This window comes from Aulostomus chinensis, chromosome 1, assembly GCF_037954235.1.
Source record: "Aulostomus chinensis isolate RoL2024-O1b breed Wild chromosome 1, RoL_Achi_v1.0, whole genome shotgun sequence".
NCBI lineage: Eukaryota > Metazoa > Chordata > Actinopteri > Syngnathiformes > Aulostomidae > Aulostomus > Aulostomus chinensis.
Genome location: NC_141320.1, coordinates 19,130,456 through 19,158,055, shown reverse-complemented (window position 1 = coordinate 19,158,055; position 27,600 = coordinate 19,130,456). Strand labels below are relative to the sequence as shown.

General features: G+C 44.2%; 1 protein-coding gene across 1 annotated transcript; it reads left to right on the top strand.

Moving 5' to 3' along the window:
* Positions 1-357: 357 nt before the first annotated feature.
* Positions 358-10,655, top strand: LOC147270671 (uncharacterized). The gene is made up of 3 exons (XM_086204790.1): positions 358-733; positions 9,658-9,995; positions 10,062-10,655. Exons 1-3 carry the CDS (start codon positions 358-360, stop codon positions 10,653-10,655), a joined length of 1,308 nt encoding a protein of 435 aa, XP_086060916.1.
* Positions 10,656-27,600: the final 16,945 nt, after the last annotated feature.

The following is a 27,600-nucleotide window of genomic DNA, read 5'->3' as shown; positions in this document are numbered from 1 at the left end:
GCACCCTTTCTGCTCATGTTCGGCAGGGTTCCCAGATTGCCTGTGGACATGATGTTTCAGTCTGTACTCATGGATGAGCAGGTGGTGGATTACGATGTCTATGTGCAGTGTCTCCGGCGTGACTTGGCTGAAGCTATCAGGATTGCTCAGATTTCGACCACAAAACAACAAGAGAAGCAGACTGAGCTGTACAACCGCAAGGTGAGGGGTGCACCAGTGGAGGTTGGAGACAGAGTCTTGTTGGCTAACAAAGGAGAGCGAGGTCGGAGGAAGCTGGCTGATCGCTGGGAGGGTCATCTGTACACAGTTGTGGAGAAACAGGATAACACTCACACCTTCAGACTCAGGAACTGTGCGATGAACCAGGAGAAAGTGGTCCACAGGAACCTCATCATGCCAGTGAACTTCTTACCTGTCCCTGCTGATCCGGAAGATGGTGGCTCATTTGTCAGTGACCTGACCGATGAGGCTGTGGATGAGTCTGTGATGGGTGCTGAACAGGATGGTTCGACTGTTCTTCCTGGATGTGGACCTGAGGACAGGACTGTCTATTGGATCTCTCAGCTTCCAGGCTCCACCAGAGATCAGTCGACCTCTATGACCGATGTGGATGGACACGACCAGACTGGATCCGACACACCTGATCAAGTTGACCATGACAGTCGCACTGAGAAGAGACTTGACAGTTCAGATGAGACCAGTTCTGACAAACTGAACCAGTCTGACCATTGTGGTTCTGCTGTTAATGCTGACTGCTCTGTCGACTTACCTGACTCTCAACCTTCTGTCTCTCTTGCTCTCTCATCTGACTTGCTGCCTCCTGCAACAGAGGCCAGACAGGACCATTCCCGTGATAACTTGCAGAGAATGAGGACAAGATATGGGAGAGTTGTTAGACCAGTCGTTAGGCTTATTCAGAATATGCACCAGAAAGTTCTTGCTGGTCGCTAGCATTGTTCCATATAATGTACACATGTGTAGGTGATTATGGGTTCAAATATTGCCTATGAGTTCCTTCAATTTTGAGGAGGGTCTGGTTCTTGTAAATTTTTTTTCTTTACTGTGATGGTTTGACACCTGTGTGTGACTACTAGCTGAGTATGTCCAGGTGGTAAATTTGTGTGCTGTTTTACTGACATGATTTCTAAGTAGTTTAACATGTATATGGGCATGTTTTTCCTATGGGTGTTGGAAGGCTTTGCAACCCTTCCTCATTCTAATTCTTAAGGAATAGTCTCTTGCCTGGAGTATTTCGTATCTGTGATATTAGCAGCACTGTACACTTTGAATTTTTTTTTTTAATCCATTCCCTCCTCTTGAGATGTTGTCTATGGTGCCTGGCATGTTTATTGTTTGAGTGATGTACAGTCCAGTCTCATTTTTCTTTTCTTTTGAGTTGGTTGTATGGGCAAGTGGAGATCAGTAGGGGGGAATGTAACGAAGTTAAGAGTTGTGATCCCACTTGCCATTTAAAACACATTCACAAAACACGGGAACTGGGGTTTCCTACTGCAATTAAAGGCAGCACCCCCTGTGGTTTAGGGTCGTGCACCCCGGGGGGTAGCAACAGTCGGACCTCGCTGCCTCCGGGGCAGGTGTATGACTTATGAGCTCTGTCTTTGTTTTATATTAATTACTTTATTTTAATATGAAGGAGTGGTTTAAGTTATATTTTGAATCATAAAGCTCCCGTACAGTCGAGCCTGTCCTTTTTTTATAAAAAGCTGACTGTGTGTTAAATCTCCATGCCAGGTCAGTCCAGACGAGAAATAAACGGCGAGTGTGCCAACGGTGAAACAGACTACCTCGTCCTTAAATACACAACGCAAGTGAAGTACAAGAACCGACAGTCATTTAGTAAGAGTTGCTAATGAACTCAATTCAATGCTACAGTGATGTCGTGAGAATTGCTAATAAACTCAAAATGATGCTAACAGTAATGTAGTGATAGTTGCTAATAAACTCAAAGTGATGCTGACAGTAATGGAGTAAGAGTTGCAACGAACCTCAAAATAATGTGACAGTGATGTCAGAAGAATTGCTAATGATCTCAAAATAATGTCACAGTGATTTAGTAAGAATTGCTAATCAACTCAAAATGATGCTAACAGCAATGGAGTGAACGTTTCGAATAACCTCAAAGTGATGGTGACAGTCATGTAGTAAGAGTTGCGACGAACCTCAAAATAATGCGACAGTGATGTCAGAAGAATTGCTAAAGATCTCAAAATGATGCGACAGTGATGTCGTAAGAATTGCTAATGATCTCAAAATGATGCGACAGTGACGTAGTAATAATTGTAATGAACTCAAAATCATGCTAAAAGTAATGTAGTGATAGTTGCTAATAATCTCAGTGATGCTTACAGTAATGTAGTAAGTGTTTCGAATAACCTAAAAGTGATGCTGACAGTCATGTAGTAAGAGTTGCTATGAACCTCAAAATAATGCGACAGTGATGTCGTAACAATTGCTAATGATCTCAAAATGATGCAACAGTAATGTAGTAAAATTGCTAATAAACCCAAAATGATGCTAACTGTAATGGAGTGAAAGTTTCGAATAACCTCAAAGTGATGCTGACAGTCATGTAGTAAGAGTTGCTACTTACCTCAAAATAATGCTACAGTGATGTCGTAAGAATTGCTAATAAACTCAAAATGATGCTAACAGTAATGTAGTGATAGTTGCTAATAAACTCAGTAATGCTGACAGTAATGTAGTAAGAGTTGCTACTTACCTCAAAATAATGCTACAGTGATGTAGGAAGAATTGCTAATGAACTCAAAATGATGCTAACAGTAATGTAGTAAGTGTTTCGAACAACCTCAAAGTGATGCTGACAGTCATGTAGTAAGAGTTGCTATGAACCTAAAAATGATGTGACAGTGATGTCAGAAGAATTGCTCATGATCTCAAAATGATGCGACAGTAATGTAGTAAGAATTGCTAATGAACTCAAAATGATGCTAACAGTAATGGAGTGAAAGTTTCGAATAACCTAAAAGTGATGCTGACAGTAATGTAGTAAGAGTTGCTACGAACCTCAAAATCATGCAACAGTAATGTAGCAAGAGTTGCTACGAACCTCCAAATATTGCGACAGTGATGTCAGAAGAATTGCTAATGAACTCAAAATGATGCGACAGTGATGTAGTAAGAATTGCTAATGAACTCAAAATGATGCTAACAGTAATGTAGTAAGTGTTTCGAACAACCTCAAAGTGATGCTGAAAGTCATGTAGTCAGAGTTGCTACGAACCTCAAAATAATGCGACAGTGATGTCAGAAGAATTGCTAAAGATCTCAAAATGATGCGACAGTGATGTAGTAAGAATTGCTAATGAACTCAAAATGATACTAACAGTAATGGAGTGAAAGTTTCGAATAACCTCAAAGTGATGCTGACAGTCATGTGGTTAGAGTTGCGAGTAACCTAAAAATGATGCTGACGGTGATGTCGTAAGAATTGCTATTTAGCTCAAAATGATGCTAACAGTAATGTAGTTATAGTTGCTAATAAACTCAGTGATGCTTACAGTAATGTAGTAAGAGTTGCTACGAACCTCAAAGTAATGCGACAGTGATGTCAGAAGAATTGGTAATGATCTCATAATGATGCGACAGTGATGTCGTAAGAATTGCAATTAAACTCAAAATGATGCTAACAGTAATGTAGTGATAGTTGCTAATAAACTCAGTGATGCTTACAGTAATGTAGTAAGTGTTTCGAACAACCTCAAAGTGATGCTGACAGTCATGTAGTAAGAGTTGCCACTAACCTCAAAATAATGCAACAGAAATTTAGTAAGAGTTGCAACGAAACTCCAAATAATGCGACAGTGATTTAGTAAGAATTGCTATTAAACTCAAAATGATGCTAACAGTAATGTAGAGATAGTTGCTAATAAACTCAAAGTAATGCTGACAGTAATGTAGTAAGTGTTTCGAACAACCTCAAAGTGATGCTGACAGTCATGTTGTAAGAGTTTCTGCTTACGTCAAAATAAGGCTACAGTGATGTAGTGGGAGTTTCAACTATTCTCAAAAGGATGCTTCAGTGATGTAGTGAGATTTGCTACTAACCTCAAAATGATGCTACAATGATGTAATGAGAGTTGCTACTGACCTAAGAAATGATGCTCTAGTGATGTGGTGAGAGTTGCTAAAAACCTCAAAATGATGCTGACAGTAATGTAGTGAGAGTTTCTGCTAAACTCAAAATAAGGCGACAGTGATGTACTGAGAGTTTCAACTATTCTCAAAATGATCCTTCAGTGATGTAGTGAGAGTTGCTACGAACCTCAAAATGATGCTAGAGTGATGTGAGAGTTGCTACTAATTTAAAAATGATGCTAAAGTGATGCAATGAGAGTTGCTACTAATCTCAAAATGATGCCACAGTGTTGTAAAGAGAGTTGCTACGAACCTAATAAATGATGCTACAGTGATGTAGAGAGAGTTGCTACGAATGTCAAAACGATGCTGACAGTGATGTAGTGAGAGTTGCTACGAATGTCAAAATGATGCTACAGTGATGTAATGAGAGTTGCGACGAACCTCAAAATGATGCTTACAGTGATGTAGTGAAACTGCGACTAACCTCAAAATAATGCTTGCAGTGATGTCGTGAGAGTTGCTACGAACCTCAAAACGATGCGAACGTAATGTAATGAGAGTTGCTATTAACCTAAGAAATGATGCGACGGTGATGTCGTGAGATTCGCTACAAATGTCAAAATGATGCTAAAGTGATGCAATGACAGTTGCTACTAATTTCAAAATGATGCAAAAGTGATGTAATGAGAGTTGCTACGAACCTCAAAATGATGCTACAGTGATGTAGTGAGAGTTGCTACTAATCTCAAAATGATGCTAAAGTGATGTAATGACAGTTGCTACTAATTTTAAAATGATGCTAAAGTGATGTAATGAGAGTTGCTACAAACCTAAGAAATGATGCGACAGTGATGTAGTGAGAGTTACTCGGATGCTCAAAATGATGCTGACAGTAATGTAGTGAGAGTTGCTTAAAACATAAAAAATGATGCAAAGGTCATGGAGTGAGAGTTACTACGAACCTCAAAATGATGCTACAGTGATGAAGTAAGAGTTGACACTATCCTTAAAATGATGTTTACAGTAATGTAGTGAGAGGTTCTTCTTAACTGAAAATAAAGCTACAGTGATGTAGTGAGAGTTTCTTCTCACATAAGAAATGATAATCAAGTGATGTAATTTGAGATGCTACGAACCTAAGAAATGATGCTACAGTGATGTAGTGAGAGTTGCTACGAACCTAAGAAATGATGCTATATTAATGTAGTGAGAGTTGCTACAAACCTAAGAAATAATACTCCAGTGATGTGGTGAGACTTGCCAAAAACCTAAAAATGATGGTGACAGTGACTTAGTGAGATTTGCTACGAACCTCAAAATGATGCTACAGTGATGTAGTGAGAGTTGCTACTAATGTTAAAATGATGCTGACAGTGATGTAGTGAAATTGCGACTAACATCAAAATGATGCTTGCAGTGATATAATGAGAGTTGTTACGAACCTCAAAATGATGCGAACGTGATGTAATGAGAGTTGCTACGAACCTAAGAAATGATGCCACAGTGATGTAGTGAGAGTTGCTTACAACCCCAAAATGATGCTCCAGTGATGTGGTGAGAGTTGCTAAAAACCTCAAAATGATGCTACAGTAATGTAGTAAGAGTTGCTCATGACATCAAAATGATGCTACAGTGATGTGATGAGAGTTGCTACTATCCTCCAAATGATGCTAAAGTGATGTCATGACAGTTGCTAATAACCTCAAAATGATGCTAACAGTCATGTGAGCTTCATAAAGACCCAGGCCTCTATTTGTGGTCATGCATCATTGTGGCTGACCAATGGTCCAACTTCATCAGTCAGTCAGTCAGAGACATTAGCATTTGTCGGCCTGGCCTGCTGCCAAAGAGTAACTCTGCTTTAGTTGATTTACCTGTGCGGCCATGTCACGCTCCTCTCGGCCACCTCCACGGTCAGACGCCAGGTTAAACCAGCCAATGGCGTAAGAATCACTCTCAGAATCTGAAGCGCTCGTAGCTGCAGGGTTTTTCCCACACAGCTTCTGTTGAGAGACAAAGTCCATCGCTTGATTAACTCTCACCAACAGAAATGTGCAGTTTTCCACTCAGGACAGCTGCTGCATGCTGCTGTTTGTAAAAAGAAGGTCCAGTGGATCCGTTCAGTTCTACATTATTCAGCAGAGAGATGTCACCATTGAATAATGACCATATTTCCTAAAATTATAGCTCAACCACAGAGGGACCAGGCTACTAGAATGACCTCTGTTTACTAGAAGTGCTTCTCCTATGGTGGTGAACTCCTCAGCTGTCAGTGGAGTCAAATCTGTCTTAGAGAGGCCAGAGGTTCCCACACTGGTTCCCTCTCATCATGCAGCCCTGACAGCTGTGTGTGCTGTTCCAGCGTGTTGGCACCTCACTGATGAGTTTCAGGGTTGGCCCTCCCATCTGTTGCTGCACCTGAGCCAGCTTCTCCTTGGCTGTAGTGCTGATCTGAAGGATGTGTCAGTGTTCCTGGCTTTGTGTCTGATGATGGAAGTGGGGATCTGATCACAGGATTTTCTGACTCCTAGATTCAGACGATGTGCAGTGCAGACTGAGTGGTGAATTTGGAGCTGTCTAGTGGATGCTGTCATGTTTGGTGCTGCGTCGCTCACAAGACACTTGACTTTGTTGGTGATGGCCCAGTCCTCCATCAGGCCTCTTTGGACTGGGGCCAAACTGTCAGCAGGGTGACTTTGTGGAAAGTCTTGCACTCCCAACACATTCATTCTCACGAATGCAGTGACAGGTCAGAGCCAAGGGAGCCTCCATGTCCACAGATGTCCACATGGCAGCTGGACTTCCTTTTTCACTCCTTCCCGTTCCTCCTGGTACTTTTTGGCCACCGTTTGTTTGATGGTCTAAAAATGACACCCAGAGTAAATCAATACATTGAAATTAGAGATGAAATAAACTGGAGATATCAAGGACTGCTTTAGATCATTTCCACACAAACCTTTCTGGTTGGCAAACATATGAGGCTCCAGGACCTGAACCAGTTCCCTGAACCCTTCCCTCTCAACAGTGCTGAGGGGCTGGCAGTCCTTCAGGATCAAATTCAGCAGAGCCTCATCCAGCATCTGCTTCCTGGAAGCTGGATGGTTAAAGATGAAGGAGAGAAGAAATGAAGAGGAATTAATGATCAATGAAGCAACTGTGAGTCAGTTGGAGAGTGGCTGTATACCTGAGTTCATCCTGGTGGATCTGGGACTTCATTCTCATGCCTGGCCCCATCATGCCTCAGCACTGAAGAGGTGCTTTTGTTGAGATGAGACGCTTCTGTCCAACAAATGCGACATTCAACCTGCAGAAAAGAACATGAGTGCTCAGCTAAAAGTTCCTTTCTTCATGGTGACTGGTGTTTCTTAGTCTTAGACCACCAGGTTTCCAATGAGGTGTATCGGATACGTTGTTGTGTGCCGCTGAAATCCGTCCAATTCCGGCGTTGTTTCCTCATGAAATATGTTTGCCTTAAAGCTCATTAAAGTGTTGAACCACAATATCGCTCACCATAACTTAGTCAACTTCAAGATAACCTACTTCTACATTCCAGTCCCGGCTGCTCCTGTTCTGCTGCAGTCCAGAAAACAACAACCCGATACAATTGGCGCTCCTTCCCACAGCTCCGGCCCGGATCCGCATGGTTCCGCTGACTGACTGTGAGACCGCTCCCTCCAGGGTGGCACAGCCCGATGGGGGTCCTTATCTGGCACGGGGGCGTAAAACAGGTGCGACTGGAAAGCCTGGTTTATTCTGAGTCGAGGGAACGCGTTGCTCTGCAATTCACCGCCAAGCTGCTAGGGGGTGGGGTTTGTCTTTGTATTGTTTACGGGGCTCTTGTCGGATTCCTTGGTTTTCTTCCGGTCACAGACAACAATTGTTGGCCATCAGTCTTTGTAGTGCCGCCAATAATCCTTTCTTCGTCTTGGTCAATTTTTTCTTGGAGCTTTCACCACAGAAACTTTGAAAATGGCGGTTTTGTTGTGCTGCGACTGAACCGGAAAGACGTTTTGAGCGGACAAATCACAGTCCTCGACGTTGACGTCACCACGCGTCGACGCGACGCAGAAGCATAAATCAGGCTTTAGTGGCGTAGAATCTCACGCCAAGCCGGAGAACCAGGTCCTGAATCCGTCACGTGGCCACTTCCGGTCGGCGAGGCTTTGGACGTCACTAAATACGTCATCAATACGCGCTTTTCAAACCGAAATCCTTGATCACTGGACTCATCACTACCGCTGCTACCAGGTTAGCGAGTCTGGAGTGGCACAGAGAACAGAGCTTGGACTCTGCTCGTTTTGAAGAAGACGAAGAAGAAAAGAAGCGGAAGGCCTCGGTCTTTGTCTCCTGAAGGCTGAGTGGCGCCGGTAGAACCTCAACATGTGCGCCGCGCAGCTGCTGCGGGTGTCGGTCCAGGAGCGGATCCTCGCCGCCGCTGAAGACTTCCTGCTGCAGCTGGGAGAAGGAGACTCAGCGGCTGGAGTCCCGGTGCTGAGAGCGCTGCTCACCGAGCGGCTGGCGGCGGCCGCGGAGCAGATCGTGGCTCTGCTGGAGGAAACCGTGGCGGAGTACGAGCGGGAGAACCGCCGGCAGAGGTTGCTGCTCGATGCCGTGCTGAAGCCCCGTGTCAGGCTGGACAGAGCAGGTGAGTCCCCGCACACTGACCAGGAGAAGGTGTTGTGTCGCTCCCAGCAGCATCAACCGATAGCGATGTCTGTCTGTTTATGCCACTGTGACGCTCATTAAATGTCGGTCACATTTTATGTTATTTTGATTATTTTTTAATGTTATTTCTGTCCCATGTAAAATGGGAGAGTTTTGTCATTCCGCCAGCAGGGGGCAGTGTCGCGGGCTGCTTCTCCCGGTGAACGCCGGTTTGCTTCCCAGTCTTCACGGAGAAGCTGAACAGAGCAGACGCGTCTCACCGATTGTCTTAATTATCCTGTTTTACAGGAAACATCATCTGCATACAGAGTCTCAATCTGAGACCTGTAACACCACCGCCTCAAAAAATCACATCTTTGTGTTTGGTCCTTTTTGGCTCCTCATAACCACTCCTCTTCATCAAACTAAGGATCGTTCCAGGCTCACTAATGAGCCCCTCCACTCCATTCAGGCCCAGGTTTAAAATCCTGTCAGCTCAATTCTCTCAGTGAGCAAAGAAGTGGAGGAGCAGAACACAAGAGGGGAAGGAAGTCAAGGGTTCACCTGTGGAGGGATTTCCTCTCTGTGAGATTGAGACTGAGTCAAGATGTGAGACAGGACAAGAGAAACTCAAGCTTTGGCTCCTTTGTTATTTTTCTGAAATGGAGCACTTGATTTGAACATGCACAGTTTTATTAATATGCTCTTATTTTGAAATGCAGCCCTACTTTTATTAGTCAATGAGACACCATCATACACATCTGCAGTCATTCAAGTATGTTCAGTTTGAAGTTACGTGATAACAGATCTTAGTTGATTTCTGTTTCTGTCTGTTGCTCCGCTGTTTCAGAGTCAAATGAAGAGATTTCTGATGTTGCTGTTTGTGTCCTGCAGATGTGGAGCAGCTGCTGGTGATTAAAAAAGAGGTTCCCCCTGAGCTGCAGGACCCAGAGCCCCCCCACATTAAAGAGGAGTGGGAGGAGCTCTGGACCAGTGAGGAGGGAGGGCAGCTTCAAGGACAGGAGGAGGCTGATATCACCACGTTCCCCTTCACTCTGGTCCCTGTGAAGAGTGAAGGGAACGAAGAGAAACCCCAGTTCCCACAGCTTCATCAGAGTCTAACTGAGGAGAACTTGAAAGAAGAGTCTCTGAGCAGCAGCCCAGTTCATCCTCTGAAAACAGAAGCTGATGGAGAAGAGTGTGGAGGACCAGAACCAGAACCAGCCAGCAAGGTAGATCCAGATCCACTTGTACAACCCCAGACTGACGACCAGATGTCAGACTCTTCTGAAGCTGAGACTGAAGTCAGGAAGGATGAGCGTCCCTTTAGGTGCTCAACATGCAGTAAAGGTTATAGTTACAAAAATAGTTTGGATAAACACATGAGAACACACACTGGGGAGAAACCGTTCTCATGCTCAGTTTGTGGCAAAAGATTTTCAGAAAAGGCATATCTGAAAAGTCACATGAGAACACATACTGGGGAGAAACCATTTTCCTGTTCTATTTGTGGCAAAACATTCTCACTTAAAGGATATCTGAAAACACACATGTACATTCACACTGGGGAGAAACCAGTCCCCTGCCCTATCTGTGGCAAAAGGTTCTCAGAAAAAGGACAACTAACAAGACACATGAGAACGCACACAGGGGAGAAACCATACCCCTGCTCAGTTTGTGGCAAAAGATTTTCCAGAAAGGGAGATCTGAAAATACACACAAGAACGCACACAGGGGAGAGACCTTTCCCCTGCTCAGTTTGTGGCACAAGATTTACCAAAAAGGGGGATCTGAAAAGACACAAAAGAACACACACTGAGGAGAAACCATTCCCCTGCTCGGTATGTGGCAAAAGATTTTTAGATAAGAGATACATGAAAACACACCCTTGAAATAAACCATTTGTCACAATGTCGCTCTGAAGCCGTAACCAGAGTGAGAGTTGCATGTTGAAGTCCAACTGAAGAATTCATTTAACAAAAAATGCAAAAATAAACTGAAATTGAACTAAGAGAAAAATGAGATGTGATCATTAGTGGAGTCTGTGTGTGTGTGTGTGTGTGTGTGTGTGTGTGTGTGTGTGTGTGTGTGTGTGTGTGTGTGTGCGCGCGCGCGTGTGCACGAGTTTTTAGAGGTGAAAGGAAGAGATGTTGGCTGCTGAAAATCCAAGTGACGATGGATGAGGAGGAAGCAGTGGCCAGTAATGGGGTGTCAGTAAAGAGAGCTCTGGACCCAGGAGCTTCCAACTCAGAGGAATGAACAGCTCCCTGCCCTCCAGATGAGTTCTCAAGAAAAGAGCTCATGAAAATATATGACACTCAGGATTTGTGGAGCTGAAGATGACCTGTTGGTTTCTATGTTTCTCTGCAAACGTCAGGCAGAATGTGGAAGAGCGTCACAGCTGAGACTGTTAAAACCTTAGAGAATGTTTGCTCATGTTGTAAAAGTGCTATTCATGCAGAATAGGATGCTTATTCATGGACTTTAAAATATATTTGGGTCAAACCACAGGAGCTGAAGTGTGTTAATGTGTGAAGTTGTAAACTTACTTTGTGGTTGGCAGATTGATGTTTGCATGTGTTAATTTTAATAATCTGAACTATTTGACCTCAACCTGGGCGCCTATTCTGAGATTTTGAGAATCCTTGGATGTGACATGACTCTACCTCCAATCTGTTTGTCCCCTCCCCACGGTGATAAATAGCTGACTGTTCCTCAGAAACACCAGAGAACTTCTGATGCTCTATGAGTGCTGTAACTTCTCTCTCATGCATGAATAAAGTGTGTAAGGTTTGAGAAAGAGACCACGCCTCCTTTCTGTTCACTGCTCCGCCGGACGACCCCCCCACGCAGGGCCACTTGACCACAATTAATGGCGACGAGGATGGGATCCTAAACACCTGAGGTTACAGACTCGATGCAACGACTCCACTGATCATGTAGACTGGTAGGAGAACACCTTTTACCAGTTACAGCAGCAGACTCCCAATAGCAAACCTACTCAGTCCTCCACCTCTGCTTGAGCAGCTGCTGCTGCCAATGATGATCTCCAAAGTCCTGTTCCGTCACTTAGTGAACTGTCCAAGCTTCCTAAAAGAGAGCAGAACTTGTCTGCCTCACTCTCTCCCACTGCTCAATGGAGCCCTGCATTTAGAAGAAGAACTAGAACCTGGAAACCTAGGATACCAGGACAAAAATGTGTTAAATGATGAAGGAGAAGAAGCGATTAATGAAGAAGATTGTATCCTAGAAGAGGTAGAGGGTTTGAAGGCCAAGACCAACAGGAAGAGGAAACTGGCACCCCAGACCTCAGACTCAACAGGGCCCCAGACCAGGACCGCCTCTGAACCTGTGGCATCCCCCTCAACAATAGGACAGCACTTCAGTGTCTTCCAGTGTGCAACAATGAAAATGAAAAACAGAAAGTTGTAACTGAATGCTCTCAAATAACTCTTAACTGCTGAACCTAAAGTTGAATTATCAGGAGATGGAAAATCTGCTGAACTCTTAGTGGACACAGGTGCATCAGTTTCCACCATTAATAAGTCAGATGCTAACCGTGTAGGATTAGTTCCTACTTCTGAAAATATAAAAACAGTAGCAATTGCTGGAGCAACTATGCAAAGTCCATTGGAGCACCAGCCAAAGTTCAATTTGGACTCATTTCATGAGAGCATCCATTTGTAATCACTGATAACTCACCAAGTAATCTATTGGGTCAGGATTTGTTCACCAAGTGGCGTGCAACTATTCATTGTTCTCCTGAAGGCGTTCATAGCACAGTCCCTGACCATGATTCTGAATGCTTCTTCAACATGCTACAGGCTGTAAATACAGGATGGTATTATTCTCTCATGTACTCCTTTTCAATCAGATGCTGACGGTGTCCTGGATTCAGACGGATGATTTCTTAGCAGGAAAAGAAGACCTGCCAGATCATTCCAGGTTAACAGGATTACAAGACCTCCATGTAACTCTACATGTTGATATGACAGGAACAGATGTTGCCTGCTTCAAACTGTTAGACCCAAATACGGGATCACAATTCTCTGTGTTCTCAGATACTTTGGCAAGAACCCCAAAAGGTGTTTTCTATTTACCAAACGTTGGAGGTTTGGCTTTGTCACTGTTTCAGGTTGATAAAACCTCGCCCCATATTTCCGTGGCTGCTGTAGAAGGAATAGAACCACAGCGACTCGGCCCTATAGCACATTACATGACTCACAATTCCCTGGAGGAAGGGTTTTTATGATGACATCATGTACAGCCATTACAAAGGTGTAGGTTGGACTGTGACTGTGAATGGTAATTGGTATTGTAACCCAGGTTACTAGGCTCTATTTGGAAAAGTCCAGATTCCTCAATTTATTAAATAAATAAATACAAAAACATCAAGTTTGATTAAATAAATAGCCTAAAATGATTTTACATGGAATAAATAAATTAGTTCATGGTTAAAAATATTAAAAAGGGTCAGTAAATAGGTTAAAAACATTAATAATACACAAATTATTATATTTGTTAAAAAGGGTATTTTATTTCATGTGAATGTGCCTTTAAAATAAAAAAAAAAGTGTAGTAAAAGATTGGGGTGACATGCGAAGTTCACTTGACGCAACGTAACAGATCAGACGCGTCAAGGTCAGGGGTCTCCTTCCGCTCTCTCTCTCTCTTCCGGACTTGAACGAAGTAGCGGCACGCAGACATTTCACTGCAGCTAGAATGAGCTTTTGGTGTAAGAGAGCAAGACAGATGCTGTTTTTAATTCTGCGCGGAGACCGGAGTCCTTTCTTTCTTTTTTCCTGTGGGTCGATTTGCGGACTGTGCTTTAAGAGGATGCAAGCAACCTGTAAGTTTTGCCATTAACGAGTGCGGTTAGCTAGCTTGTTAGCCGCTGCCTCGCTACGTTGCAACTGAAAAAAAAAGGGAAAAGAAGTCATGCTGAGCTCCCGTGCTGTCCCCGTTTCTTTTAAGTGAGAGCTGGACTGCTGATGAGCCGTGTGGGTGACATTTAATCTGAAGAAGTGTGTGTTTAAATACTACTGAGTTTCTGGCCGGGTCTTTTCTTTTCCATGGTTCAAGATGCAGATTTTCTTCTGCTGGGTTCTTCCCTGATGAGGGAAGAACTCACTGAGAAGAAGACGACTCTTGAACAGCTGAGATCCCAGAGTGAGGAGAGAGAGGCAGAAAATGGATGTTTGAGGAGACGAGTTTCTACTGCATCTCAGGAGAAAGAGACCTTCACTGCTGCGTTGGCCCACCTTGAATCAAGGAAGGACCAGGACCCCACAAAGTGTGACAGTCTGAACGGTGAAGTTCAGAGTCTTCTATGTGCAGTGAGAACACAAAAGAAGAAAAGGAACAGTGCTCAGTGGGAAATCCTGGGAAATCTTCATGATTTAAAAAGCTGTTTGAAAGAGGAAAATCATGACCTTCAAGTGAAGGTCCAGCAAACTTCTGAAGAGCAAACAGACTCTCCCCTACATCCAGCCAGAGAAGAGCAAGCAGACTCTCCCCTACGTCCAGCCAGAGAAGAGCAAGCAGACTCTCCCCTACGTCCAGCCAGAGAAGAGCAAGCAGACTCTCCCCTACGTCCAGCCAGAGAAGAGCAAGCAGACTCTCCCCTACGTCCAGCCAGAGAAGAGCAAGCAGACTCTCCCCTACGTCCAGCCAGAGAAGAGCAAGCAGACTCTCCCCTACGTCCAGCCAGAGAAGAGCAAGCAGACTCTCCCCTACGTCCAGCCAGAGAAGAGCAAGCAGACTCTCCCCTACGTCCAGCCAGAGAAGAGCAAGCAGACTCTCCCCTACGTCCAGCCAGAGAAGAGCAAACAGACTCTCCCCTACATCCAGCCAGAGAAGAGCAAGCAGACTCTCCCCTACGTCCAGCCAGAGAAGAGCAAACAGACTCTCCCCTACGTCCAGCCAGAGAAGAGCAAACAGACTCTCCCCTACGTCCAGCCAGAGAAGAGCAAACAGACTCTCCACTACGTCCAGCCAGAGAAGAGCAAGCAGACTCTCCCCTACGTCCAGCCAGAGAAGAGCAAACAGACTCTCCCCTACGTCCAGCCAGAGAAGAGCAAACAGACTCTCCCCTACGTCCAGCCAGAGAAGAGCAAACAGACTCTCCCCTACGTCCAGCCAGAGAAGAGCAAGCAGATGCTCTCACATGTTCTTCTGCAGAGGAGCCATGGGATTCTGCTGCATGTCCTGCAACTGAAAAGCAGAATGATGGGGGCACCCTGGAGACTGGACCTGCTAGGGGTCAAACCAGAGGTCTACTGAGCCGTGTGACATCTGGTGTAGAAGATGTTCTGTTCATGTTCATAGCTTCTTCTTTGTGTGCTTTTCCTCAACTCTGTTTTCTTTGTTTGTTATATATGATGATACCTTGATCACCACAGCAGTTGATCCCAGCTTGATTAGCTGAGTGCTTTGCAGTCTAAAGCACTTTAGTGATACCTGTGGGGTCCCTTATCCTCCCTGACCACAGGGATTCAGCCTCACTGAAGGAGAGTGAACCTTCCAGGTTGCAGCTCCTAGACTCTGGAACGCTCTCCCACTGGACATGAGGACGCTGTGGACACCTTTAGAAAGAAGCTAAAGACCCATTTGTTTAGTAATATTATTGTTCATGATGGAATCGTCCCTCTGTACCTGCCCACACAGGTCAAGAGGTCAAATGATTCCCTGTTTAAAACAGCTCTTCCATCACATGGATGTGCATCCCAACAGTCAGAGCTCACAGACGCTCCTATTCCCTCCAGTGTTAGGCACTAGGAGTGACTGATGAGGGTCAGGGGGGTCAGGCTAGTCCAGATAGTGGGTCTGTATGAGGATGTTAGGGAGGGATAAGGTAGTGGCAGAGTTCAGGCTGTAGTTGTGCTCCAACAGTTGAGACAGGGCAGGACAAAAAATGACATCCTGATGGCGTTAGGAGTGATTCTTACAAGAACCAATCAATAAAAGTGGGTGGTGACCTGCTCATGTGACGCTTGTGTTGATGATTACTGGGTCTCCTCCATGCTCATTTATCATGAATGAATCCCTCTGAGTAAAACACCTGATGACTCCTGAGTTGTTTCACAAAATGTGTGTGTGTGTGTGTGTGTGTGTGTGTGTGTGTGTGTGTGTGTGTGTGTGTGTGTGTGTGTGGGCAATAACTCTTTCTATGTATAGATCAAACAATTATTCATCAGTTGGATACACTGACAGTGGAAGTTCAGGTTTCCTGTAATTCAGTTTGCAGACAACACAGAAAACTGCCCCTGACCCCTCCCCTCATTCTGGAGGCTTTAACATGAAAATGAAAATGCTGAGAGACACAAATGCAAATCAGGGTATTTGACCAGAGGTGACATATTTTTAATGCTTTTCTTGTTATATTTGTTATATATGTTCTGTATGGTTATATTTGTTATGGTTGTTATGGAGTTTATGGTTATTATCTCTGTTTCTTGTGTCTTTGTCTTTGTCGTCCTCCCCTTCGTCCGTCCTGGATTTTTGACCTTGGTTGCAGGAAGCCTGTGACCTCAACTCCTTTTTCTGTGTTGCTGAACGTAGAGCCTTGCTTCATTGTGCTCGCTAAAGTGTGATCCTCCCTGCTAATTCCTTATTTCGTTGACTAATTACCCACCAAAAATTAATACCTAACTGCTTTATTTGGCTGAAGTTTAAAAGACCATCATTCTGGTCGCAACAGTCTTTCTGCCTTGTAAACACGCTAAGCTAACGATGGCTTCTCCCTCTTGTTCTCCTCTCTCCTGCTCAGAGTGCCACATGTTTTCTTCCTCCTCTGCCTCCTTTAGTGATACTGATAAGTGTGTTAAATGTAGTTTTTTGTTGTGTTGGAGGTGAGGCTTAGCGAGGTTGAATTGGACCTGCAGCGGCTCTGCACCAAAAGCTGCGAGAGCTAGCCAGCCCTCACTAGCAGGTGCGGACCACCTTAGCTTAGCTCCTAGCTTAGGCCCAACTAGCGCTCCCCCAGCAGCTCCCAAGCATCTAGGAGAGCGCCAAGAAAAGTTGGGCCTAAGCTAGGATGTGCTTGCTCATGAAGAATTGTTGGGTGTAAATTCATTTAAGGAGTGTTGAACTGAACCTGTTCTACTTGTAAAGTGTAACTTTTGTTATTTGGTTCTTTACAGGGTTATGACTTGACTGCAGCTTTGACCTGAGCAGGTGTTCATCCACATCTCAGTAACAGGGGACACTTTATCACACCAGTGGACAAACATCAGCATTCATCACCCAGCAGCTCCTCTGATCAACAGAACAAGCTGAAGTATTCTGGAGAATGAGGGCATCGATCCCTCTACCTCTCACATGCTAAGCTAGCGCTCTACCATTGGAGCTAATTCCCCTGTTAAGGAGCACAGCAGATAATGGAGGTTGACCTTCACCATGGTTGAATGAGCGTCACCAGTTGAAGCTTCTCTGGTTGACCAATGTAATGGAGACCAAGGGTTCCATGACATGAATGATTAATTGAAGGTAGCATTTGTCTTGGTATTAACAGTTTATGTAAATTAGAGGCACACACACATGTTAATGGTCAGGTTTATTGAATCAGCAAACAAGTGAAATATTTTCTATGCCATGTGTTCCAGGGAGGGACCTGGGAAGCACAGGGGGACCGGCCATCCTGCCTGTGGAAAATGAAGACCCCAGTGTCAGTCAGTGGTAATCACTGTGCAAGGCCTGGTATTTAGTGTTGATCTAGTTTGTCTCATGTAAATGTGGCAGTTTCAGTCGTCACGTCAGTCCTCACCTCTTCCTGGTGGTTTCCTTAAAGGGGGTGGAGCCAAAAGGGGAGAGCGGTCCAAGGAAGCTCCTTAAGAGCTGTAGGTGCAAACCTTTGCTCCCAGATGGGGGAGGGGGTACAATCACAGGCAAGGTTCATTGAATGATTATGTGGATGTATGACTGAGTTGGTGAAGTAGTCTGGAATCATGTATATATTTAGTCAGGTTAAGTTGTTGAGATGGTGCTGGTTTGATGTAAATATTGATTGTAGAGCATGGTTGTGGTCTCACCTCCACTCTATGGGCCATCCATCGTCATCTTCTGCTTATTATTATTATTACACAGAAAGATCCCGCGCCCGAGCCAGGACTCGAACCCGGAACCTTCTTGCTGTGAGGGCACAGTGCTAACCATTGCACCACCGTGCAGGCCCGCTATGGGGGCTGATCTGTCAAATTTCCTGCAGCCAGGAGGGAATTAAAGGCAGTCAGGGGTTTTTAATGTAAGTTGATGGTGTCTCATGCAATCTCTTTCAATACTCCAGTGGTGGTTTAAGTGAAGAAAAACATGGGTTAGTCAGTAGGACTCTGTGTGTGTGTGTGTGTGTGTGTGTGTGTGTGCAATAACTACAAGTTATCTATGTATAGATCAAACAATTATTCATCAATTGGATACATTGACAGTGGAAGTTCAGGTTTCCTGTAATTTACAGCAGTTTGCAGACAATGCAGAAAACTGCCCCTGACCCCTCCCCTCATTCTGGAGGAGGCTTGGTCTTGGATTTTTGACCTTGGTTGCAAGAAGCCTGTGACCTCAACTCCTTTTTCTGTGTTGCTGAACGTAGAGCCTTGCTTCATTGTGCTAGCTAAAGTGTGATCCTCCCTGCTAATTCCTTATTTCGTTGACTAATTACCCACCAAAAATTAATACCGAATTGCTTTATTTGGCAGAAGTTCAGAAGACCATCATTCTGGTAGCAACAGTCTTTCTGCCTTGTAAACACGCTAAGCTAACGATGGCTTCTCCCTCTTGTTCTCCTCTCTCCTGCTCAGGGTGCCACATGTTTTGTTCCTCCTCTTCCTCCTTTAGTGATACTGATAAGTGTTTTAATGCAGACTTTCCTTCGTGACAACCGATTTGATTTGGAAACCATCTCATCTTAATCTCCCTCCAAAAACCCTCTTCTGCAACTTTGTACCCAAGTTGTCTCCTCATCAGGCACCACAGTATCCAGTAGGTTCAGTTAAAACAGTCATCAGTGATTAATGTTCATGTTCAATGATGAGGTTTTGATTTATTCTTCTAGAATCATCTGAACAAACCCTCCTCAACACAGTGAAGCCTTCATCTGACAGGAGGAGTTTCTTTTCCCAGTGATTCCACTGGTAAAGTGAAAAGCTTCGTTCATCAGACTGGTCTGATAGGATCAACTACTGGTTGCTCTGGAGTGGAAACAGCAACCTGTCAGGAAACATTAGTCAGATCAAAGCCAAGATTAAAGCAAGAGCCTCCAGATCAAAGAGAGAATTGATGATGATGTCATCAGGGGGCTTTGATAGTGTATATATTTGTAGCTAGAATTCTGTCTTTGATCTCAGGAGGACATGAAAGAAACCCAATAGAGGAAAGTATAAGAGAGCACATTCAGCTTCATTCACTGTTACACTGTTTATACTGTTTACATTGTCTGCACTTTATTCACTCACTCCAGTCACCTTACTCTTCATTTTATATTGTGTACATCCTGTATGTAGTATATTTATTGTATTTTATCTTTAATCTTATTTTTATTCTCTTATTTATTCCCACTGTCATGTCCCTCTTTTTTACTATTGTTTTTTAATGTCATGCTGCTCAGTTGTACCGTACTTTAATTGCCCCTCGGGGATAAATAAAGTCATCTGAATCTGAATCTGAATCTGAATTAGAAACACTTGAACTGTTCAACAGTAGAATTTGTTTGAAACAGTTTACAACACTGAGATTTTTGTATTTTCAGTTTAATTCTAACTTAAAACTGGGCATGAACATTTTTAGTCGTTCATATTCTAATATACAGAGGAAGTCATGACATTCCCTTTTTTTAACCTGTCCTGTTCAGGAAATGGAAATGGAAATTTAGCTGCTATGTTGAATCAGAAAAACCTTTTGAAGTCTACTTTTGCTTCAGTCAGAAAGTAGACTGTTGTTAACTCTCACAATGGTTGGTGATTGTGGAGGAAGACAAAATCCTTATGAACCTCTTTTTAACAGACACACATTTCTAAAGACACTGGTTCATTTTATTTTTCTTCTTCTAGCAGAGGATGGTTTTGATCCATCGACCTCTGGGTTATGGGCCCAGCACACTTCCTCTGCTCCACTCTGCTCTACCATTGACTGAACAGTCCTTGTTTTAGGAGAGCATTCTCTGTCTTTGTCTCTGCCCTGCTCTCCTGTTCTCTTTCCCCACACCGGTCAAAGCAGAAGGCCATCCCCACTGATCCTGGATCTGCTCGACGTTCCTGCCTGTTAAAAGGAAGGTTTTCATCACCACTGTTGCAGGATGTGCTGCTGGTGGAGAATTGTTGGGTGTAGATTCATTGAAGCAGTTTGGTGCTGGACCTGCTCTACTAGTAAAGAGTCATGAGAGAACTTTGTTGTGACTTGACACACACACACACACACACACACACACACACACACACACACACACACACATTCATTTCTTCCTGCCATGAACACAGACTGTGTGTTTAATGTTAACAAAAATTCTACTTTGTCAGTGAATTAATTCATTTCATATTACAGTCTGCAACTTTCAGTTTCTGTCAGGATGGCCGAGCGGTCTAAGGCGCTGCGTTCAGGCCACAGTCTCTCCTGGAGGCGTGGGTTTGAATTCCACTTCTGACAAAGGACATTTTCTCAACATTCCTATGCATCCACAGTGGTAAATTCCAAACCCAGTTGAAGCTGCTCTCCACTGATGGGAGTGAGTGGTTGAACTGGCAGCAGAGGAGGCAAAGGAGCTTCCCTGTGATGTCCCAACATCGCCTGGTTTCCTCCAACATGGAGCAGCCACCAAACTCTAACTACAATGTTGGATCAAAGTCTGCTGAAGGAATGTGTTTTCTTTCAAGTCACATTTTGTCCATTAACTTCATCATCAGAGTCTCCATCTCATCACATGACTAAAGTCTGGGTTCTGTGTTGGTGGTAAACATCCTTCCACTCACCCAGGCTCCCCACTGGTCTGCACACAGAAATGCATATTTTACTGGTTTAACCAGTTCCTCAAGTAGTTTAGGAAAAAAGACACTTTGTTAGCTCCTGTAAAGGTCCCACTTTGGGTCATAACACTTTTTTCCAGACTGCTTGACGTCTCAGTCAGAACAGCTGAGATGAGAACTGAATGTCTGGATTTCTTCCTGACATCATCAGGGTCTGAGGAGCTCATTAAAAAAAGGATTCAGTCAGATGGGAGTTAGAACTTGGAGACCAAAGAAGGAACCTCCAAATTCAGGACCCTGAGATCAAAGTGAAAGCTCTGATCTCAGAGGTCTGGGATATTTCACATCCTGATGGCCCTCCAAAATAAGAGCCCTGTGTCACTGTCTAAAAATCATCATTTGTTTGTGAAAAAATCAGGGTCTGTTTGTCAGACCTTTCCCCAAATCATCATTTGTTTGTGAAAAAATCAGGGTAGGTTTGTCAGACTTTGTCAGACCTTTCCCTAAATCATCATTTGTTTGTGAAAAAATCAGGGTATGTTTGTCAGACTTTGTCAGACCTTTCCCCAAATCATCATTTGTTTGTGGAAATTAGATCCAGAAAACCACTGCAGTCCCTCGTACATGATTAGTGCCATAGTTTGTCTCACACGTTTCCTCTTTGATGGTTCCATGGTGGAATGGTGAGCACTCTGGACTCTGAATCCAGTGATCCCAGTTCAAACCTCAGTGGGGCCTCCAGCAGGTCTCTGACAGGTGTTGATAGAGGAGTTGTGGCTGCTGACTACAGTGGAAGACACCATCAACAATGGTGTGTAGAAGCTCTCAGCTCCTTCAGTCACATGACTGGGCCATCCTGTCATGTCAGTGATGTCACTTGGCAGGACTGCCATTGCATTCTTAATTCTATAACATCTGAGATTAAAATCTATGGAATTACAACCAACAAGCACCCAAACACCTGATCAGATGCTCCTTCATCAGGCTGAGGAGAATCAATCTAAACTGGGATGAAGAAAATTAACTGAGAGGAGAAACCTCCTGATTGGATGACATGGACCCACCTGATCCATGTCAGCCTTGTTGGAGCAGAAAGAGGTGGATCAGAGGAATCAGTGGATCAAGACTCAGGTGGCAGATGAAGAATCTCTGTATTCACAATGGAGTCAGAGAAATCTTCCAACATGAGAGAACGTGACAGACCATTTTATACCAAAGACAGGCTGTGTGTGTGTGTGTGTGTGTGTGCGTGTGTGTGTGTGTGTGTGTGTGTGTGTGTGTGTGTGTGTGTGTGTGTGTGTGTGTGTGTGTCCCTACTGACTGGAAACTGAATAATAACCAGACTAACTTTTATCTTTGACCAAGTCTGGTTGACTCACTAAATTCATAACTCAAGTGATTATTTAATTAATGAACAGAACATGTGTCTAAAGTCATGATCAAATTAATGTAAAATCTGAGCAACGAGGGTTTGAAAATGTTCCAATGAGCCAAACCAATGTTGACAGTTAAAAGAAGCCAATGTGGGAGGATTCTTTCTGTCTCAGCAGTAAAGACCAATCCCACAGCGCCAACCAGGTTGATTGCAGGTGATGTCAAGTGGTATTTAGAGGAAGCTCCTCATTGTGTTTGGTTCCATGGTGGAATGGTGAGCCCTCTGGACTGTGGGTCCAGTGATCCCAGTTCAAGTCTCAGAAGGACCTTCCTGTCTGGAATGTGTCCCATGTAACAAACTGATCAAGAGATGTTACGTGGTTCAAATGTTCTGGTTCGTTTCTTACTGCCATGAACACAGACTGTGTGTTTAATGTTAACAATAAATGCAACAACTAAGGAGCCAGTAGCTCCTGTGGAAAAAAAATTCTACTTTGTCAGTGAATTAATTCAGTCTGCAACTTTCAGTGTCTGTCAGGATGGCCGAGCGGTCTAAAGCGCTGCGTTCAGGTCGCAGTCTCTCCTGGAGGCGTGGGTTCGAATCCCACTTCTGACAAAGGACATTTTCTCCACATTCCTATGCATCCACAGTGGTAAATTCCAAACCCAGTTGAAGCTGCTCTCCACTGAGGGGAGTGAGTGGTTGAACTGGCAGCAGAGGAGGCAAAGGAGCTTCCCTGTGATGGTCCAACATCGCCTGGTTTCCTCCAACATGGAGCAGCCACCAAACTCTAACTTCAATGTTGGATCAAAGTCTGCTGAAGAAATGTGTTTTCTTTCAATTCACATTTTGTCCATTAACTTCATAATCAGAGTCACCATCTCATCACATGACTAAAGTCTGGGTTCTGTATTGGTGGTAAAATATCCTTCCATGCCCCTCACTAGTTTGCACACAGAAAAGCATATTTTACTGGTTTCAGATCTCTTAGCTTGTTCTCTCTCTTAAACCTGCTGAGGCAGCTTTCATTGTGTGATTCATTTTAAAATATAAATATGGAACAGAACCATTGGAATCAGATGTCAGGACATTTGAAGGAATGTCAATCTCCTGTTGAAATGTTGCAGTGTGCAGCTGAGGCTCTCTGGCAGTGGCACCAGGAGCCCCAATGGCAGAACCTGGACCCTCCTGGAGGAGAACCACAGGTGAGGGCCTTCTTGGCTCTAAATTGATGGAAATAAAGTGTCTGAGGCTGTTAGCAGCCATGAAGTTGATCTGGTTGGCACTGGTATTTGTTCTTGCTGCAGCTCAGGAGTGATTCAGGAGAAGAGTTTCAGAACAGCCCAGGTTGGGGACTGGAATTCTAAAATTTCCCCTGGAACCAAACAACCTTGGAGGGTAAAAGCTCCAATCATAGCCACTCAGATGCAGCAGCAGAAAGAAGCTGTCATCCACCCTGACAGTCAGAGCATCAAGTCAAGAAAACATCACCATCTTGTAGTTCCAAACCTTCACCTGTCAGATTCAGCTACTTCTGATTGTGGGACTTTAAACTTGAACACAATGGAATTTGGACAAGGAGTTTTCCTTCCAGTCCAAACATCATCGTCCAGCCTCCAACCAGAGGTCCATCAGTTATCATGGAGCCACAGGTGGAGTCTGGATTCTTTTCAAGAAGGAGACGGCAATGACAGTCCTGCCAAGTGACATCACTGACATGACAGGATGACTTCAGTCATGTGACTGGATGACTTCAGTCATGTGACTGGATGGCAGTGCAGATTCCAATGTAGAGGTTGGGGAAATAGTCTCTGAGAATCCAACTTGAAGCCACGCCCTCCTTGTTCTTCAAAAACCCAAACAGCGACCATCAGTCTCCCACCAATCCTGTACTTGGTTCAATGTTGCTGTTCCATTTTGCAGCATTCATCCCCTCATTCTGGAGGCTTTAACATGAAAATGAAAATGCTGTGAGACACAAATGCAAATCAGGGTATTTGACCAGAGGTGACATATCTTTTAATGCCTTTCTTGTTATATTTGTTCTATCTGTTCTGTATGGTTATATTTGTTATGGTTGTTATGGAGTTGATGGTTATTATCTCTGTTTCTTGTGTCTGTGTCTTTGTTGTCCTCCCCTTCGTCCGTCCTGGATTTTTGACCTTGGTTGCAGGAAGCGTGTGACCTCAAGTCCTTTTTCTGTGTTGCTGAACGTAGAGCCTTGCTTCATTGTGCTAGCTAAAGTGTGATCCTCCCTGCTAATTCCTTATTTCGTTGACTAATTACCCACCAAAAATTAATACCTACTTGCTTTATTTGGCTGAAGTTTAAAAGACCATCATTCTGGTAGCAACAGTCTTTCTGTCTTGTAAACACGCTAAGCTAACGATGGCTTCTCCCTCTTGTCCTCCTCTCTCCTGCTCAGGTGCCACATGTTTTCTTCCTCCTCTGCCTCCTTTAGTGATACTGATAAGTGTGTTAAATGTAGTTTTTTGTTGTGTTGGAGGTGAGGCTTAGCGATGTTCAATTGGACCTGCAGCGGCTCTGCACCAAAAGCTGCGAGAGCTAGCCAATGCTCACTAGCTGGTGCAGACCAACTTAGCTTAGCTCCTGGCTTAGGCCCAACTAGCGCTCCCCCAGAAGCTCCCAAGCATCTGGGAGAGCGCCAAGAAAAGTTGGGCCTAAGCTAGGATGTGCTTGCTCATGAAGAATTGTTGGGTGTAAATTCATTTAAGGAGTGTGGAACTGGACCTGTTCTACTTGTAAAGTGTAACTTTTGTTATTTGGTGCTTTACAGGGTGATGACTTGCTGGGGACACTTTATCACAGCAGTGGACAAACATCAGCATTCAACACCCAGCAGCTCCTCTGATCAACAGAACAAGTTAAAGTATTCTGAGAAGGAGGGCATCGATCCCTCTACTGCTCACATGCTAAGCGAGCGCTCTACCATTGGAGCTAATTCTCCTGTTAAGGAGCACAGCAGATAATGCACCTTGACCTTCACCATGGTTGAATGAGCGTCACCAGTTGAAGCTTCTCTGGTTGACCAATGTAATGGAGACCCAGGGTTCCATGACATGAATGATGAATTGAAGGTAGCATTTGTCTTGGTATTAACAGTTTATGTAAATTAGAGGATCACACACATGTTAATGGTGAGGTTTATTGAATCAGCAAACAAGTGAAACATTTTCTATGCCATGTGTTCCAGGGAGGGACCTGGGAAGCACAGGGGGACCGGCCATCCTGCCTGTGGAAAATGAAGACCCCAGTGTCAGTCAGTGGTAATCACTGTGCAAGGCCTGGTATTTTGTGTTTGTCAAGTTTTTCTCATGTAAATGTGGCAGTTTCAGTCGTCACGGTCAGTCCTCACCTCTTCCTGGTGGTTTCCTTAAAGGGGGTGGAGCCAAAAGGGGAGAGTGGCCCAAGGAAGCTCCTTAAGAGCTGTAGGTGCAAACCTTTGCTCCCAGATGGGGGAGGGGGTACAATCACAGACAAGGTTCATTGAATGATTATGTGGATGTATGACTGAGTTGGTGTAGTAGTCTGGAATCATGTATATATTTAGTCAGGTTAAGTTGTTGAGATGGTGCTGGTTTGATGTAAATATTGATTGTAGAGCATGGTTGTGGTCTCACCTCCACTCTATGGGCCATCCATCGTCATCTTCTGCTTATTCCTTACTAGTAAGGGTCGCGGGGGGGCTGGAGCCTATCCCAGCATCTATGGGCGAGAGGCGGGGTTCACCCTGGACAGGTCGCCAGTCCATCGCAGGGCCAACACACAGAGACGAACAACCATTCACACTCATACCTACGGTCAATTTAGAGAATCCAATCAGCCTCGTCCCCAAATTGCATGTTTTTGGACTGTGGGAGGAAGCTGGAGTATCAGAGAGGACGCGCGCAGGCACGGGGAGAACATGGAGACTCCACACAGAAAGATCCCGCGCCCGAGCCAGGACTCGAACCCGGAACCTTCGTGCTGTGAGGGCACAGTGCTAACCACTGCACCACCGTGCAGGCCCGCTATGGGGGCTGGTCTGTCTAATTTCCTGCAGCCAGGAGGGAATTAAAGGCAGTCAGGGGTTTTTAATTTAAGTTGATGGTGTCTCATGCAATCTCTTTCAATACTCCAGTGGTGGTTTAAGTGAAGAAAAACATGGGTTAGTCAGTAGGACTCTGTGTTTGTGTGTGTGTGTGTGTGTGTGTGTGTGTGTTTGTGTGTGTGTGTGTGTGTGTGTGTGTTTCCATGCAGACTTTCCCTTGTGACAACCGATTTGATTTGGAAACCATCTCATCTAAATCTCCTCTCCAAAAACCCTCTTCTTCAACTTTGTACCCAAGTTGTCTCCTCACCAGGCACCACAGTATCCAGTAGGTTCAGTTAAAACAGTCATCAGTGATTAATGTTCATGTTCAATGATGAGGTTTTGATTTATTCTTCCAGAATCATCTGAACAAACCCTCCTCAACACAGTGAAGCCTTCATCTGACAGGAGGAGTTTCTTTTCCCAGTGATTCCACTGACAGTGAAAAGCTTCGTTCATCAGACTGGTCTGATAGGATCAACTACTGGTTGCTCTGGAGTGCAAACAGCAACCTGTCAGGAAACATTAGTCAGATCAAAGCCAAGATTAAAGAAAGAGCTTCCAGATCAAAGACAGAATTGATGATGATGTCATCAGGGGGCTTTGATAGTGTCTTTATTTGTACCTAGAATTCTGTCTTTGATCTCAGGAGGACATGAAAGAAACACAACTGAGGAAAGTAGAGGAGAACATTCAGCTTCATTAGAAACACTCGAACTGTTGAACAGTAGAATTTGTTTGAAACAGTTTACAACACTGAGTGACAGGATTGAAGAGGGGAGATTTGGGTATTTTCAGTTTAATTCTAACTTTAAACTGGGCATGAACATTTTTAGTCTTTCATATTCTAACATACAGAGGAAGTCATGACATTCCCTTTTTTTTAACCTGTCCTGTTCAGGAAATGGAAATGGAAATTTAGCTGCTATGTTGAATCAGAAAAACCTCTTGAAGTCTACTTTTGCTTCAGTCAGAAAGTGGACTGTTGTTAACTCTTACAATGGTTGGTGATTGTGGAGGAAGACAAAATCCTTATGAACCTCTTTTTAACAGACACACATTTCTAAAGATGCAGGTTTATTTTATTTTTTCTTTTAGCAGAGGATGGTTTCAATCCATCGACCTCTGGGTTATGGGCCCAGCACGCGTCCTCTGCGCCACCATTGACAGAACAGTCCTTGTATTAGGAGAGCATTCTCTGTGTTTGTCTCTGCCCTGCTCTCCTGCTCTCTTTCCCCTCATTTAGTCCTTGACATGATCCATGCTCTACAGCTCTGCGGGTGGAATGAAGACCTGCGTCTGCTCTGCCCGTGCCGTCCTTCGTCTCAACCTAAATTGTTTGACCCACCTTTATAATGCTGCAGACAACACAACCAAACTGGCCCCGATCAGGATTTGACAGGCCGAAACATGCCCTAAAA

Excerpts from the sequence above, each read along its gene's own strand:
- LOC147270671 (XM_086204790.1), top strand. The coding sequence starts at position 358 with ATGAACCAGGAGAAAGTGGTCCACAGGAACCTCATCATGCCAGTGAAC. Across the intron at positions 734-9,657 it reads GAACCAGTCTGACCATTGTG|ATGTGGAGCAGCTGCTGGTG; the intron begins GTTCTGCTGTTA and ends TGTGTCCTGCAG. Across the intron at positions 9,996-10,061 it reads AACCAGAACCAGCCAGCAAG|ACTGAAGTCAGGAAGGATGA; the intron begins GTAGATCCAGAT and ends TCTGAAGCTGAG.